This window comes from Acanthopagrus latus, chromosome 15 (assembly GCF_904848185.1).
Source record: "Acanthopagrus latus isolate v.2019 chromosome 15, fAcaLat1.1, whole genome shotgun sequence".
Lineage (NCBI taxonomy): Eukaryota > Metazoa > Chordata > Actinopteri > Spariformes > Sparidae > Acanthopagrus > Acanthopagrus latus.
In genome coordinates this window covers 10,084,576-10,101,403 of record NC_051053.1, presented here as the reverse complement: position 1 = coordinate 10,101,403, position 16,828 = coordinate 10,084,576, and the positions used below count along the sequence as shown (strand labels likewise).

Here is a 16,828-nt window from a genome sequence, read left to right as displayed (position 1 = left end):
CATGCTCAGCATGAGGGTGTTAATTTTTGCTGGGACTCATATTTTGTCATTGCAACCTTGATGAAATGTGACTGTTTAAGTTGGTATAATAAAGTCTGACACCATAGATATAAGTGACTCCATCAGTATCACTCCCTACTACTTTATTGACCCTACATCCAAACAAAGATGGCGGTGTCAGCTCCAATCACATCCCTAATTATTATCACCTGTGTGTGTGCACGCACATTTACCATCACGGTCGACCGGCCAAACCATCATCTAACTCCATTACAGCCAATCAGTTATATGTATTGTAGTTATTTTTCCGTCTTAAATCATGCTGACCAACACAGGCCCTGTGGTAAGGAAAGCATAAGTTAAGCTAGTCTTCTGCTATCGGCTAACAGCTGACTAACAGCAATAGCTTGGCATTGCTACAACCGGCGTTAGCTAACTGCTAGCATAGCTGTTGCGTTGTATTTTGACTTGGATAAACGTGCTAAATTCGCTCCTGAATTCACCATTTCTGTTCAAACATAGGACATTTATCCTGTTCATGATGCTATTTCTTTAGAATAGTTCTATGCAGTTCAATTAATCGTGTTGTCACGCCCAGACTACTCAAATATATCAGTCAACTTGGTCAATTACCATAAAAGTAACTCCATTAAGGTTTGGTCCTATTTTTATAAGTCTGTGCAGAAGTATTTTATTTTGCTATCATTTATCTTGGGCTGTATTTTGTTCCTTTCGAATTCAGAGTAAAGACTGATTTTATAATATTGAATTCAATCTGAAAATAAAAAATGTAGCTATTAAATTATATCATAATATTGCAGGGCCTCCCCAAATGTAGAATGACTGTATGTTCACAGTCAATTCAAGCTATATGAGTCTACATAATTCAGCAGACGGCAACATAAAAAAAGTAGATTTTTAGATGGAATTTGGTGCGTAGTTTATGAAAACATAGACAAACAGGTTGGGATGAATCACAGTCAGCTCCCCAGCCTCTGACTTACAGTGTCCGTAAACAACTGCAGGCCAAACTCTACCTGTCAATAATTGATGATGTGATTGAGAACATGAGGGAGCTGTTCTCCGATGAAGGGCTTGAAGACCGCGTCCTGGATGATTTGAGACATGTAAGTTATATTCTCCATAACTTTGCTCTATTTCTTTTCTTTTTTTTTTAAATGACACGTTATGCACATCTCGACCTGAGCTGTCAGTTACAGCAAAGTAAGATCATCTAGTGAGGAGGTGCACACCTTAGCAAGGAGACAGTCTGCTGTGTCTTCTGCTGTGCAGCTTTGGGAATCGAAGATGATGCAATCAAAAGCGATGGAAGACTTCAGGAAAAACAATATCAACTCCTCCAACTTCGTGCTGCAGCTCCCTGCCAACTACAGTCAGACGGATCAGGAGGTCACAGGTAACACATTCATGCCTGAGATGAACTGCAAAACAAACATATCTAATTACAGCCTGTCAAACAGATACTTTCTAAATAGTTCTCCTTAACAGAATTATTTTTAGCACATTAGCTCTGATATTGGGCATTTTGTAGGAAAAGTTTCCACAAAGGGCACAAAGTAAATAAACTCAAGTGATTCAAAGAGATGACAGAATCATTCTTCTGTTTTTTAATCATGTTCTCTGCTCTGATTTCTGTCTCAGCCTCAGTTATGATCCCAGCAAGTCAGAGTATCTACAGTTTCCCCCGGCTTAAGGCAAGTGTCATCAGTACTTACAATGCTTCACCTCATAAAATTAAAGTCAAGAGTGCAAAACACTGAGTATTATAATTTTTTTAAATGTTATTTTGAGTGGTGGAATTTCTTGATTTTAAGTTATTTCCTGAGGGCTCAGAAATTAAGTTGTGATCCAGAACTCAAATCAAAATCAGTTTGCTTCTATTGGTGATTCCATTTTTAACTTTAGTACACCAAATTCAAGAGTAACAATTAAACATGAACATGGGCTACAAAGCATATTTCTCTCTACTGCTCCTACTAAGTAGCATTATTATTGTTATTATTATTATTATTATTATTATTATTATTATTGCCCTATTTGCCTCCAGAGTCACATTCCTTTAATTTGCTTGACATGGAATCTGTCTGACAGACCTGTTGACCTCATGGTTATAAATATCACATTGGCATTATAAAGCAGTCCAACACTACCAGACAAGAATCTACAATGTTTTATTGATTGATATTGATATTATTGATACCAAAGATTTGCATGTGATCACTCTAAATCATTACTGTTTCATATGCTGACTCATGTCTTCTTGTTTGATTGCAGAACAACTCGGAGACACTCGCTACTTTTTCTCTCCCTGCTGGGCTAGCTTACCCTGTGCAGATACCAGCTGGAGTCACACTACAAACAGCATCTGGTACACAATGATGGAACCTGTGGGCCTAAATCTGTCTTACTTATAGGTTGAAATAACATTTTGTCTCTTCTGTCTCACAAAGGTCAGCTTTACAAGGTCAATGTTCCTGTGGTGGTCACTCAGGCTGCAGCGGGTCAGCAACCTGTGTCCCGACCCACGCAGAAGGTCACTGAGTGGAGAGAGCCTGCTGCTCCTCGGCCAGCTGCAGTCCCACCAAACACCGCTCATCCTCAGGAGGTGGAGCCATCCTCTGCTTCAGCTCCTTCTGTCACACAGCCTCCACATCCAAAGACCAATTATATACCCCCCAGTGAGGAGAGCAGCCTCCCCCAGCAGCCACAAGATCCTGCTGCTGATACCTTGCTGCTCCAGGGGGCCGACTCTCCAGAGCCAGAGTTCAGGCTGGAAGAAAATGAGCCGATTCCACAACCGGAACCCGTGAACCTCAGTATGACCACCTCACCCTGCGATCAGTCATTAGACTTCCAGACGGGCAATGAGGAGACTTTGACACAGACAGCACAACTAAAGAGCAGAGATGTAGATGACATCCTGAAACAAGTGATTGAGGAGGAGCGAGAGAAGGCAGAGAGGGCGAGGAGTCTAACGTCTGCAAGGACTGACAGTCCGTCTGAGGCTGTTCTCGGGGTATTTGAAAATAATTTTCCCTTTTTTAAGAAACTACAGCCAGCAGAAATAGAAACAGGTGCAGGTGTGTTTTGTGTAATTAATAGTTCTAATTTTTGGAAAAATGCATTCATTCGCTTTCATGCTGAGAGTTGGATGAGAAAATCAATTCAACTCTAAAGTATGTGTTGCGCGAGCCAGCAGCCAGTTAGCTCTGGATTTGCATAAAGACTGGAAACAGAGGGAAACAGCTAGCTGGCTCAGACCAAAAGCAACATAATCCACCTACCATAACCCTCTAAATCTCACTAATTTACAGTAATATCTTGGTTTGTTTTATCCCAGCTTTTTGCTGAGCTAACCAGCTGCTGGCTTTAGCTTTTGTATTTACTAGACCAACCTGAAATAATCATCTGCAGGACAGTGAACTGTCCCCAAAATAGAGTATGCCAGAATATTCCTTCAAATATTTCACTATTCCACTTGGTGTCACAAATGTAGGTGTGGACATTTAGAAAAGGTGTTTTGAGGATCTAATGAAAGACACTGAGTTGCATTGTGGGGAGAATAGCATCCAGCTTGAAGCTTGACCCGTACGAGGGACTAAAAGTGAAGATACATCTGTCTGCTGCTTTGATTTTGAACATACTACTTTTACTTTTTATGGAGAGTCAAAAAAACTTGTTTGAGTGGCCCTTTATAATGAATTTAAAATAACTGTTTAATTTATTATAAACTCAGCATCATTGTTATCACCCAAATACTTAGTACAGTTGCAGTGATACATCAGCTTTAAGCCGTACCTTGGTACGAAAACTTATTAAATTCTAACATATTAGTGTTAATAACAGTGTATATATTTCAAATGTAAGAATTCAAGTAAGGAATACTATTTTTGAAATAATGAACTGTCCAATAAAAAACAAACAAACATAAATTTTCATTCATTTATGGGTCATTGTAACTGATAGTTATCTCATACCTTTGCAGTGTGTATTTTAACCATGCATTGCATTAAAGGAAAAAGAGCAGTAAGACAGACTGCTCTGCTATCTTAAGCCAGTTCAAGTGTTCAGTCTTCAATTATTCAAACCACAGCACTTAGGGCCTCTCCAACTCTTTCCAAATTTATAACAGTTACTTTTCTTCTTGTGATCTGTGCCAAGCTGGAGCTGGACTACAGCTACAGTGAACTGTCAGACATCGTTCAGCTGGACGGACCTGCAGGTAACTCTGACCTCGAGGAGGAAGAGGGAGCTCCCCTGGACGAGAATGACTTTCTGGGTATAATCAACGCGGAGGCCATAAAGGCGCTGCAGGAAGGAGAAGGAAGCAGCGACGGCAACAGCGTCTCCTCCAGCAGTGACGGCGAGGGGGCAGATGAGCTTGCTAATGTAGAGGACGAGGTGAGAGTTTGATATACGTTTTGTCACGGTTTATTTTTTTCACAGCATGTCCTTTTATTGTGTGTTTTAACTTCTTGAATACATTTTCCAATAGGATCCGCTGAACTCAGGGGATGATGTGATCGAGCAAGACATCCCAGATCTCTTCGACACTGACAATGTAATCGTTTGTCAGTATGACAAGGTAAGATGCATACTGGCCTCTAAACAAGCACAGCACTGAATACTGACCGACTGACATATTCTTTCCGTTGCAGATTCACCGTAGTAAGAACCGCTGGAAGTTTCATTTGAAAGATGGAGTGATGTGTTATGGTGGCAGAGACTACGTGTTTTCTAAAGCTGTTGGGGAAGCCGAGTGGTAATGAGCTCTAGTTCTGTTGCTCACATCAGATAATCATGTTGAAAGAGGAAACTGATGAAAAACTGAGAAACAATCAGTGAATTTAGACCGCTTGGTGGTGTAATTTGGCTCACAGAGCAGGCAGTTAAAACACCACTGTGCAAAATCACTGATACTTTTGTTGTTTTTTTTCAGAATGCAATTATCAGAACGATACTGAAAGCCATTTACAGTGTTGCGGCCAATTACTTACAGCGCTGCTTCTTAATCCGACCTACTGAGACAAACGGCATGAATTTATGTTGTATAATATTTTGCTGGAAAAAGTTTATTAGTGGAGCAAAACTTGATTTGACCTGAAATGTGTTTTCTTCCGTCATGATTATGTTGCTTTGAAGGTAGCTAATGTGCTGTTTGATTTCCAGACGTTGTAATGTCTTGCTTTAATCATGCTTCAGATACACTGAACTGCACTGTTTTGCTGCAGTCAATAAACCCTTTTATTTCCATTCAACCCTGTACAAAGCCAGTGTTGCCTTGTTGTCATATTTTTATAACAAACTGAGAGGTTTTTCTTTTTTTTAAGTCTTGAAACCAAACAGATCCCAGTGGCTTATTATTATTATTATTATTATTATTATTATTATTATAATATAAAAAAAAAAACTGGAACATTACAAAATAAATGTATAAATAGTATAAATGCCAGTATGGACACTAAAAAGAATCAGTTTGGTGTTTGGATAGTCACTGAAGTAGCTACCCACAGCTGGAAATGAAAATATAGAAAGGTTGGTGTCACAGCTGCAGTAACAACTCACAAAACCAATCAGTGACAAATCCTTGGAAAATGTTTTTACTGCTGATGTCAACCTTTCAGTTTAAACTGTTGTGGTTATTTTACTGACATTCCTGAGTGCAGACCTTTAGTTAATTATTTTCTTATATTGCAACCAAAATAGTGTTGGCACATACACTACTATGTAACTGTGGGTTGTCGTCCACAAATTGAATCTGAGGGGTAAGAAACTATAACCAGGATATGAAATTGGGTTGCATGATATTATGAAAAAAACAATCATTGTCATTATTTTGACAGATGGTATGATTGTGTTAGGATTTATGATTAGTGTGAATGATCACACAAATTTTAATGTTGACAACAAGAGGAAATGTTGAAATTGTGATGATGTGACATTAAGTTGTGACACATTTTCTCACATCTAGAGAAAAAAGTTTGCAGGCCATTATAATGCTGTTTTGTTTATATTACCTTACCTTATACATATTGTGATTTGCAAATAAGTGGATATTTCTGAAGCGATAAAGCATGGTCTCTATATGAAAGTATAGAAATGGAAGTTTGACATAGGAATCTTATTTTCCACACCCTCAGTTGACAGCTGTTACTAAACGTGGAAATGGTGAAAAATGATATGTATTGACCATAGTTTTTTTATGTTCTATTGTAAAAAATCCAGGACATTCTGAACAGCAGTAGTGTTTCTTCTCGAGAGGCCCCAGGCTGCTCCTGGAGGTGTGCAGTTTTCAAGTCTCCCACCTTCAACGTCTCCTGAGCACAACTAACCAATAGATGGCACTAAAACACATCTCTGATGAGCTAAAACAAAGACTTCATTTGGTCACATTTACTTCACTGCATTGAAACTCAAAATATAAGGCTTTATAAGGACAGAATAATAAATAACTTATACTTCTCGACCTTTTAAAAGAACTAAATGTCCCTTCTCATAACAGCACCGTAGACACTGTTTTTTTTACAGCATATCTTGATCTCAAATCACACCCAATGGTTTATAATAGCTTTGTAGATAAACTGGCCTGTTTTAATGTGGTTGCCGTGCCATCCATCTGCTGCTTTCTATCACATTACCTGTGTACATAACCAGAAAAAGGAGACTGGAGCACCTGTTGTCTTCAATTTTAGATCTCTGATGTGATTCTCACTTGGTAAACAAACCTAGTTCAACTCTGATCTAAGGCCCTGACCTCAGTTTTGAAGAAATGCTACATCTTTAGCAGAACAGCAGACTCTGCCTGTAAGTTCATAATGAAATTCTCCATGTTGAAGGTCATGTGGTTCCCTTATTTAGAAAGCATCCCTGCATCTTAATGTGATAGGCGTAGAATCCAAGAGAGTGAGTTTTTTTGGTGGATGTTTTCTGGGTGGAGTTGAGGTGTGAAGCCAGAGTCTGTGACCTGTAGAAGTCGGCGCTGGCGTGGCAGCAGCCGCAGCGACCCAGCAGCAGGCACACGTCCCTCCTGAAAGCCCGCGTGAACAGCGTGTACAGGAAAGGGTTGCAGAGGGAGTTGATGGGATAGAAGAGGATGAGCAGGATCTTTGAGTGAGACACAGTTATGAGGGGCATACGCAGAGCTGCAGAGATGGCAAAGAAGGAGATTGGTGCCATGCACACAAAGTCGGTGAAAATGAGCACAGCCATGCGCTTGGCGATCTTGGTGTCTCCGTGACGGGTGGAGTGCTCCGGGTTGCGGACGCTCAGATATATGCATACGTAGCAGTAGCAGACCACCAGGAAGGCGACTACATTGAGGACGAGCATGGCCACCACGTACACCTGAGAGCCCAGGGTGTCGATGTCCATGGGCAGACAGATGCTCACTCTGCTGTAACTGCTGACCCCCACAAGAGGGAGCAGAGCAACCAGCAGAGAGAAGCCCCAGCCTGCCCCCATGATGGCTGCCACATGGTGCATCCGCAGCCTCTTGTTAACGTGCATGGCGTTGGTGATGGTGTGCCAGCGTTCGAGGCTGATCACAGTCAGCGTATACACTGAGAGCTCACTGGCGAACACCGTCAAAAACCCTGCAATGCCGCACCCGGGCCCTGTCTGCCAGTCTGTGGCGTGGTTGTAGTACTCGTGATGCGAGTGGTAGTCCATGAAGGCGATGAGCATCAGGTAGAGCCCCATGCAGAGGTCGGCGACAGCCAGGTTGCACATGAGGAATCTGGAGATGGTAAACTTGCTGTGGCTGATCAGCAGGATGATCAGAACAGCTAGGTTACCGGCCACAGCGAAAACTGTGATGATCCAGGTGAGACAGCGCAGGAAGGGAAAGCCCAGCAGGTCCTCGCAAGGGTTAAAGGCGTCCGGCTTTGGCAAGCACTTGACAAAGGGGTTGTTTAGACAATCCAGTTCCAGGTCTGGGTACTGAAAGTTGATGTCATCGTTCATGCCATCTGCTGTGGGCTCTCTGAAAAACACATAGATGTCAATATCAGGCAACGTGAGGTGAAAGTGACGTCTCTTCATTATCGATTACTCTGGTTAGTTATTTTCTAGTTTAATTGATCATTGTATTATTTTGATGTCAAGACATTTATGTGAGCTACAAATTTCAACCCCTCCTCCCCACAACAATCATTTCTGTGATGTCACTAAGCGGGCAGTGCAGTAACTTACATTTCAGTTCTGCTGAGGTCACAAAACTTGGTGGAGTTCTTTAAGGCACTTTCCCTTTAAATCAACAAAAGAAGTTAAAAGGTTAGACTGCACAAACTGTCAATAACCTCTGCTGCTAATTACCAAACCGCTGATGATCTGTATTCATTGGACGGAGCTTTTTTGTTCTTTATGCAGATGCGAATGGATTTGTTACATCCCTGGCATCCGTCCCCGGTTACCTTTGTTTCCGGCGCCACGTGTGGAAGGCGCAGCAGTGGCTCGGGTACGTGAGCTCAGCCTCCATCAGCTCGGCCAGGCTCTCCAGCGGAGGGAGGGTCTTCAGGGCGAAGGCTGCGCTGGCTTTCAGGAACCTCACCTGCCTCAAACCTTTAGGGGGGAGGGATCTCAGAGCTGTGGAGGAAACATCCCTGAATCACACACGCAGAGGACGTAGACACATTTCAGGGAGGATTAGTGAAATAAGTCCTGATGAAACAGTATTTTAATCAGGTGTTAGTCTTCCACAGGCCACTAGAACAGAACTGGCCAGGATATCACATGTTTTTAAATTTAATTGGAGGGTAATAGAGTCGGTCTTTCTGACAAGAAGAGCAATTATTTAATGTTTTGTTGATGGTGACAAGAAAATGCTGACTCAGGCAAATCTGCAGAGTCTCCCATGGGTGAATGCAGCAGCCAAATGCTAATTTACAGTGTCTTCATATTCAAGGAGCCAATGAGTCAATCACGCTGTTTTTCCCGTCAGAAGCTCATTTACAACTAAAAAGCTGCGCCACAGAACGCAGGTTGAAATTACTGATATTTTATTCACAACTGAATATATTTTATGTATTCAGGATCTAGTTTGCTCCCTCATCTCACTTCCTTCCTTTGAACCTGACATTAATCAAATGCATAAACACACAGAAATGCCACACTGGGCCCCCTGCAAAAGCAAAAAGGAAGACCTTTGGCATTCTCCATGTGTCAGTCGCTAAGACTAAGAGGAAATTTCATATCTGCAGCACGGGACGACTCGCAATCAGAGACCTTGTGAGCTCCGCAGACCGGGCCATTTGCTCGCTAATCAGTATGCAGCAGTCCTGCCCGCTTTGTTGGTTGTTTACACAGACAGGCTGTCACCGCCCTAATGTTTATACAATAAAATGATAAACATTGTTATGAATATTAATCTGGCCTCATTGGCCCAGTTCAAACATGGCCGCCATAATGCTGTCGATTTAAACAACAGAAGATAGAGAAGTTATGGTCGTCTACTGGCAAAGCTGACTTTGCCCCAATCATATAGTTGCTGCTTTTAGATTAGATTGATTCATTAGCAGCAATGCTGGACGGTTTCTCAGTAAACTGACTCAAGTGCAGTTTTCAGATGCAATTACCGAAACATTTATTTTCATATGTCTTCTTTTGACTAGTTTTCACAGGGAAATTGTACTTTTTACACCACTAATTTAATCTGACATATCGTTGGTGTGCAAATACTTTAAACAGTATATTCAGTTTATAAAATAGGATGTATTTTTAAAGAATAATTCAATTGTTGTAGCCTGGGATACATCTGGCCCACTCCTGTCCTGCCCCATATTTTTAAAAATCTTTTGCGAGACCATTTGTTTTCCTTCTTGACCCATATTGGTATCAAGCATCGTTTGATGGTCCGATTGGTTGTGCGTCACTTTCTATGACTCTGACTGGTTCAGCTGACTTCTGCAGAATGGATATTTTCTTTGACTTGTATTGGCTTTATTAAATTACCACTCACAGAAAACTGGGACCTGTTGCTCCTTCAAAAGCATCCTCTTGGATGTCACTGAGGTACGTGTTTTCTCTCAGATTTCTGCAAAAGACACACACACAAAAAAAAATAGGCGTGTGACCTCTGGTCTCAAACTGCGGTTTTACAGTTAGTATCCAATATGAAAGAGAATTTAAGTCGACACGTTAATGGCCGAACCGTGCCCCAAACCATTTTTCATCTACTTTTTGTTTTCTTTCCTTGACACCAAGGAAGATGAGAGTATATTTTTAGACTGCAGGGTGTCTGCACACATCTCGTCCCCATCAACATTCAGCAGTACGGGGCAGAGCAAGAAAACAACGGGGCATCCAATCTTTGTTTAGTCTTACATAACGTTTGTTTGCTGGTGCACTGAGATTCTATGATTAGAAAAACAAAAAGCCCTAAACCTGAACAACATAACGTATCATTCTGTTGCACTGGGGATAGCTTAGTATGGGAGAGGAAGTCTTGATAATTAAAAATGCTTACAGTGTGTTGAGCTTGGTTCCATTGAACGCGTGAGCTGTGATTTCTGTGAAGCTGTTTCGGACCAGGTTCCTGTCAAGGACACGGCGTTAGATACTTCGGTTTGCTATTCAAAACAACTGATTGCCAAGGTCAGAGAACTGAACATCCAATTATGTAAGGATATTGAGAGACATCCAGACACATTCTGAACAAAAGGTGACAAGGTGTTGCTCCCGCCTCTGACAATATGGCAACAAGAAGAGTTTTGCTCCTGTACTCACATGTCAACATACTCCTCTGTGATGCCTTGGAAGCAGTTGGCCGGGATGATGTCGATCCTCATGTTATCTGCCATTTCTCTGCACACACAGAGGCGACAACACTCACACGGGCTGTTTGGCTGAAATTATCAGTCAGACAGAATGCTGTGTGTTCATGCAATTAAAAAAAAAGGCAGTTGGATGAACTGTGGCCCAATCAGAGGATGTGCAGCAGGTCGGTGGCATCGGGACATGGATAGATAAAAGTAAAAACTGGGCTGAGAATAAACAACTTGAGTTACACCATGAAGAACACGCAGTTTTCCAACATGCAGAGAGAAACCGATCCAGTTCAGTAATACACTGTTTCTAAATGCGATTACTCACAGGATAATATTTGGCACCAGGGAGGCGATAGTTGTGAAGTCTGGGAAGTGTATCAGCCCGGTGTTAGAGATGCTCCTGTGAAGACGAGCATCAAACACAGATGATTATACGCAGATAAGAGCAAATCTTCAAAGTGCCCACAAAATGTCAGAGTTGCAGATCATCTCAGTGTGTCGGAGAAATATTAGGAACTATTTCAGGGGGAAAAAAACATTCCAGGTTAAATTCATCACATCGGGTCACCGCCCGCTTGTGACCTTTGACACGTTTCTTCACATTTAACTTGAAGCGATGAATACTAAAGCGGTAAAAGCGGCCTCAGATTGGCATATTTTGCATAGAAAATAGAGGTCGCGAGGGAACATCTGCAGCCTCAAACTGTGGTGGGTTGAATGGTGGAAAAATTGCCACAATAAAATTACTGCGAAGTAGTGAAGATGTACAAATAGTCCACACAGGCGGGTGATCAGAACAGCCACAGCTGTGCTTTTATTAGCTGTTAAAAAGAAACAAAAAATGACGATAACGGAAAGAAATATCAAAAATTGAATCAGTGGAGGAGTTACCTTGACTTAAAAAATGGATCCTACTATTGCTATGATGCATTTTATGCAATATTTGATTAAATCCCCCCAGTCATTTAATAAGATCTACATATGTCCACTGTTGATACATTAACTTATTCAACACGTTATCATCATGTTATGGGGTCGATGTTTCTCTTCATAGGAACAATACTCAGTGCATAACACCAATTGCTATTACATGTGACTATATTGGAACTAGTGCAAATGTGCACAGTTCAATAGAAAACATAAACAATGATACAGTAGCAAGACAAGTACAGACAATATACTGCTGTAAGGCCTTACCAGACACAGCAGTGCTAACATGTTTAGCAGGTTCAATATATATTAGTTTAGTGTGTTTCCATGCTAGCATTTGCTAATTTGCAGCAAATACGTTGTAAAGCTGAAGCTGATGGGAGTTCAGTATTTCATCACCAATCTGAATAATATTGAAGAACTTAAAGTTTGAAAGTATGAAGTGGAAAATGAGACCTCCCCCATCCCTCCTGGGTGCCTGTGTGAGCCTGTGGAGGATTTGTTGGGGTTGTTTAAAGCAGCTGGACTTTAGATTTCTTTCTGAAGGACTCGGTTCAGATTTTCAGCAAGGATGTCACTTCATGTGCGAGCAATAGTAGCTATCGTTAGTTTAGAAATGGAGCCCCTTTAAAGAAAAGAACTTAAAGAATTTAAACTTGAAGATGGAATAAACAAATCAACAGCTGACACACTGCAGAGCTCCAGTATCCGCTTATCTAATGGACTTCCATCCATTTGTGTCATGATGTTTGGAACAAAGCTGCAGGCCGAGGAGGATGTCCACTATGTTCCAAATAAAGTCGTGTCAGTCTGAACACCGCCTGGCTTCAGAGGCACGAGCACGTAATTGCCGACCCACCTGCTGGTCGACAGGGTTCAGACAGGTGGATAATGACAGGGTAAAACACGGCAACTTACAGGTATTCCAGCTTTGGCAAGTCAGTGAAGGCCCCTTTCTCAATAACCCTCAGACTGTTGATGCTCTGCAGCGAACTGCAGGGAATAAAGAATGAGGAGGAAAAAGTCTCAGTAATTATAATATTGCTGTCGGCGAGCTGTCAACAGACAAACACAGGCGAAGCCCGTTCACACGTCAGCCGCTCCGGAAAAGTCAAGGATTAAACAAGCCGCTTTGTAATTGAGAGGCTAATCCTGTGCAATTTAAATGAAATGTTTATTAAAAAAAAAAGCATAGCAGCTGTTGACATGAATAATTGCTTTCATTGTCAGTTTGAGTTTGACGTGCAGTGGAAGGCGGGGTGTCACTTACATTTGAGCCAGGCTGTGGAGGGAGAGGAAGGCATGTCTGCGTATCCTTGTGACGCGGTCGCTCTGGGAGATCTCGCTGTGGCACAAAGAAGCGGCTCGGCATCAGTCAGCAGATTAACAGGAGCGGGTAAACAAATTACTCTGGGAACGTCTCGCACATCAAGGAAGTGAATGCGCTGAGAAATATTAAGAGTGACGCGGGCGGCGGATTTCTTCCCTTTCCTTTCCTTGTTGACACACTTGCTTTAGAAATAGGACAAAGGTGATTGATATTGGGATGCAATCCATGAGGGGAACATTAAAATACCAACAACAACAACAATTCATACTTCTGGGGCACCACACACACACACACACACACATACGCTTCATCTCATGTTTGGAAAGGCTCCAAACATACATCAAGGATGCATCTGGGCTACGAAGACAAAGTGAACACATTTTTAAAAAAAGGGGGAAGACTCAATAAAGACCCGCGCAGACGAGCAAAGTCAACAAGACTTCTTGATTCGTCCTTGAACACTTGATGGAGAACTTCCTCTTCAGAGACGCTCGTCAGCTTCCCCTTTTTTTTTCTTGCAATTATCAAGACTCTGCTGTAATCAGGCGACACTTCTGCTGGGTTAACGTCGCTCTGCTTCCATTTCAAACATGCAAACAAACAAATTAAATGACTCCATCTGTAGTGCTTTGATTGCATTATGTATAGTGACATAATTATCGCTCGCAGCTCGTTTAAGGGCGCCGTCACATGATCGCCCACGCAGATTTGCGTCACATGGAGCTCCTCGGGTCATTCCACCTTTACCTGCCCTTTGTTAACTGAGCGATCCCAGCTTTCCCAGACTGTAACCTCTTTTAAACTCGAATGCATTTTATCTCTTCGAACCACTCGGCAATAGAGGGCAAAATTGGGACATAATGAACCTATCGCAGGGAAGCACTGTAAGTATCTGAGGCTGATAAGACTCGTCCCTGAGGAGCAGACGGAGCCAAAGTCAAACACACTCGACACTTTCAGTTGTGGAGTGATTTCACCACGGGCTAACAAGCGCTATCCGCTCATCAGACCGTTAGTGATATATTAATTAAGCGGTGAGGCCCGTTCAGCGAGACAATTCGGGCTAATGTTGTAGCTTTAGGACTGAGCGTTTAGCGGCTCCAAACACGATAAAGATGAGAACTAATTCATCAGCAATTAGGACGAAAAGATGTTAGGTATTCTCTCATCCGTCTGCTTTTAGAGCCACATATCACTCAGTGCTAATTGGAATTTGCTGAATTGTGTTTGTCCAGATTAGATTTAGGTGATGATAGTTCTGGTCGCCAAAATGCATAAAGATCGAACTGTTTTTGCGGCTTTGTTCTTTTAAAAAGATCATGGTTACATAAGAATATCTTCCCCCTGATTCATGGATACAGGCACCTTCTACCTGTTTTTTATTATTATTTTGAATGGATGAAACCAAAGCTGGTATTTTTAATCAAAAATCACAATCTTTCCCTCCCCCTAACCACGTGGTATTTTGCGCCTAAACCTAACCAGACCACAGTCCACAGCGCTGACACGTGAAAACTGAACCCTAAGGAAACGTTTTTAAGGAAGTTTAGACCGATCTGTGGTTTGCAGAAGCACTGGCCTACATTGCTGTAGCTTATTCCAGTGATTGGGTCGGTAAGGCACACAATCATTTATGCCTGTGAAACTTTTAGAAAACTAGAAGAAAAAAAAAATCCCCTCCGAACACGAAATCAGCGGAAATAATGAATAGTCATAAACAAATGTTCTCTTCATGTATCAGATTCAAGCATCTGGTAAATACCTGGTATAAGAGTTGAGTCTGTATTAGTCACTGTTAGATGGGTCACAACAGGGATATATATTTTTATAAGATTGCGTTTTTAATGATCAAACTGACTAAATATTATAACATATTCTACTTAAACTACACTATAATAAACTGGTGCAACGAGCATTCTGTATTACAGTATATTGTACACTGCTGCAGTGTGTTGTTTATGCTTTCTCTGCTCCTTACTGGTGCAATAATACACTCCAACATGTTTGGATGTAATTGTCAGATCAGAAAAACAGGCGGTGCTACACTTTGTTTTCAGCACTCATGATAAATCATTCATAATATTACTGTGAATGTCTTTAAAGTGTGAGTCAAATGTCGGTTCAGTTCATATTATGTCATATTTAAATATATATTTAAATATATAAGTGTAACTAACTACATTTACAAGTACTTTACTATAGTACACTTTTGAAGTATTTGCATTTTACTTGGTTATTTCCATTTTATGCTACTTTAATCTCCATGTTAGAGGCAGATATTGTACTTTTGATGACTAGTTACTAGGCACTTTGAAGATTACATGCTGCATCAGAGCTCAGACTAATGCTTTTTAAATTACTTTATTTCATCTGCTATGGAAACTTTCACTCCGGCACTATTCATGAGTGACCTTCACTTTCACAAAAGTAATACTTTAACATGATTCTTTAACTCAACTATACTGGATAAATTCACTATTCATATCAAGTTTGAATATTTAGCGTTTGATACCATCAACTGTACATCAGCAGGGCTACAGCCCTGCTTTAATGTGACAATAACTCACCTTCAGTATCTCTCTTCAGCCAACAAAAACATATAAGGAAAAAAAAAAAAAAGAGTCAATGAACTTACATTATGGTAATGTTGATGAGCTCCCTGAAGGCATGAGTGGGGACCTCTTTCAGTGGCAGATGAGTGAGCCTTCTGTAACATTCAGAAGTAAAGCTGGTAAGTGCACATTCACGCTTATGAATAAAAGAAAAGCAAAAAGTGTCTCCTCACATTGTTATTCAAAATTACATCTATAAATCATAAGTCGGTCCTTATAGGGAATATTAGAGGAATTAAAGTGACTCAAAGTTAAGTTGGTGAGAAGTCACACGCGTTAAGTCACACGCACACAAAAAAGTTCACAGCCACCACAAAGAGCTCTTATTTTACACTGGACGACCACCGAAGACTGCAGGCTCACGGGTTTCTTTACTCACAGTCGTGTCACGGATCTCGGTCCTGCCCGGGAGGCCAGCTGAGTGGCCCCGCTGCAGTGGAAGCTGTCGGCGCTGCAGCGGCAGATGGTCGGACAGGTAAACGCGCAGCAGGAGCGCACATGCAGGACACCGGACAGCGCGACCAGGAGCCAGACCGCCCGGGGAGCCATGCGGGACACCGCGCGGACACTCTGCGGGACTCACGCACTCTGGCCAATCTCCTCACAGTTTGAGCTCTCAGCACTGCGCTGACAGCCTAACGCGCCGGGCCGAGGCTAAATAAGGTACCTGTCCGTGTTTTTCCACTTGCTCCCTCAACGAGGTTCAGGGTGTGCTGCTGCCTTCACGTGCTGTCGTAAATCGGGAGAACGCTGCCCGAGTGGAAGAGCCAATAGAGTGAAACCTGAAGGGCAGAATCTTTCTTTGACAGCTGAGCGGCACAGTTGTGACGTTTAAGTGGGCGGAGACCATAAGCGCTCCATCAGACACTGGTGATGTGCTGTCACCATGTGTGGATTACACAGTAAATACGTTGAGTGTCTGAGTGTCTTTTTTGTACTTACTATAATTACTAATCTAAATAAATATGGCATTCAAATATACAGATAAACACTACATTAGCCAAAGTAAAAGTAGTTCCACCATTAATGTTAATGTTTTGAATGTTTAAGAGCCATAACACTGAAAATGCAGATTTCTTTTTGTTCTGTCATATTTTAGATTTAAAGACATACAATTTTAGATTACAGCAAAAAAAGACTAGGCCTTGGTTCCCAGAATCCCAAATGTTTCC

General features: G+C 41.6%; 2 protein-coding genes across 4 annotated transcripts; one reads left to right on the top strand and one right to left on the bottom strand.

Moving 5' to 3' along the window:
• Positions 1–185: 185 nt before the first annotated feature.
• Positions 186–5,279, top strand: gtf2a1l (general transcription factor IIA, 1-like). 2 transcript variants are annotated; one of them, XM_037123297.1, is made up of 9 exons: positions 186–343; positions 1,026–1,127; positions 1,294–1,417; positions 1,663–1,715; positions 2,296–2,389; positions 2,472–3,037; positions 4,183–4,422; positions 4,517–4,606; positions 4,680–5,279. In XM_037123297.1, the coding sequence occupies exons 1-9, from the start codon at positions 320–322 to the stop codon at positions 4,785–4,787; spliced, it is 1,401 nt and encodes a 466-aa protein (XP_036979192.1). In that variant the 5' UTR covers positions 186–319; the 3' UTR covers positions 4,788–5,279. The 2 variants fall into 2 exon arrangements, with proteins under 2 accessions (XP_036979192.1, XP_036979191.1); XM_037123296.1 differs by lacking the exon at positions 1,026–1,127 and having other exon boundaries at positions 236–343; positions 1,208–1,417.
• A 594-nt stretch (positions 5,280–5,873) lies between these two features.
• Positions 5,874–16,519, bottom strand: LOC119033339 (lutropin-choriogonadotropic hormone receptor-like). Of its 2 annotated transcripts, XM_037123294.1 has the most exons (11): positions 16,036–16,504; positions 15,680–15,751; positions 12,985–13,059; positions 12,633–12,707; positions 11,110–11,184; positions 10,744–10,821; positions 10,484–10,552; positions 9,977–10,051; positions 8,433–8,621; positions 8,212–8,265; positions 5,874–8,002 (listed from the first exon to the last, which is right to left on the bottom strand). In XM_037123294.1, the coding sequence occupies exons 1-11, from the start codon at positions 16,203–16,205 to the stop codon at positions 6,859–6,861; spliced, it is 2,076 nt and encodes a 691-aa protein (XP_036979189.1). In that variant the 5' UTR covers positions 16,206–16,504; the 3' UTR covers positions 5,874–6,858. The 2 variants fall into 2 exon arrangements, with proteins under 2 accessions (XP_036979189.1, XP_036979190.1); XM_037123295.1 differs by lacking the exon at positions 9,977–10,051 and having other exon boundaries at positions 16,036–16,519.
• Positions 16,520–16,828: the final 309 nt, after the last annotated feature.

Bases quoted from the DNA above. Each gene is read 5' to 3' on its own strand.
- gtf2a1l (XM_037123296.1), top strand. From the start codon at position 289: ATGTATTGTAGTTATTTTTCCGTCTTAAATCATGCTGACCAACACAGG. The intron at 2,390-2,471 runs GTACACAATGAT...TGTCTCACAAAG, and splicing joins CACACTACAAACAGCATCTG to GTCAGCTTTACAAGGTCAAT. The intron at 3,038-4,182 runs GTATTTGAAAAT...ATCTGTGCCAAG, and splicing joins CGTCTGAGGCTGTTCTCGGG to CTGGAGCTGGACTACAGCTA.
- LOC119033339 (XM_037123294.1), bottom strand. From the start codon at position 16,205: ATGGCTCCCCGGGCGGTCTGGCTCCTGGTCGCGCTGTCCGGTGTCCTG. The intron at 12,708-12,984 runs GTAAGTGACACC...TATTCCCTGCAG, and splicing joins CTCCACAGCCTGGCTCAAAT to TTCGCTGCAGAGCATCAACA. The intron at 8,003-8,211 runs GTAAGTTACTGC...TGTGTTTTTCAG, and splicing joins GACCTCAGCAGAACTGAAAT to AGAGCCCACAGCAGATGGCA.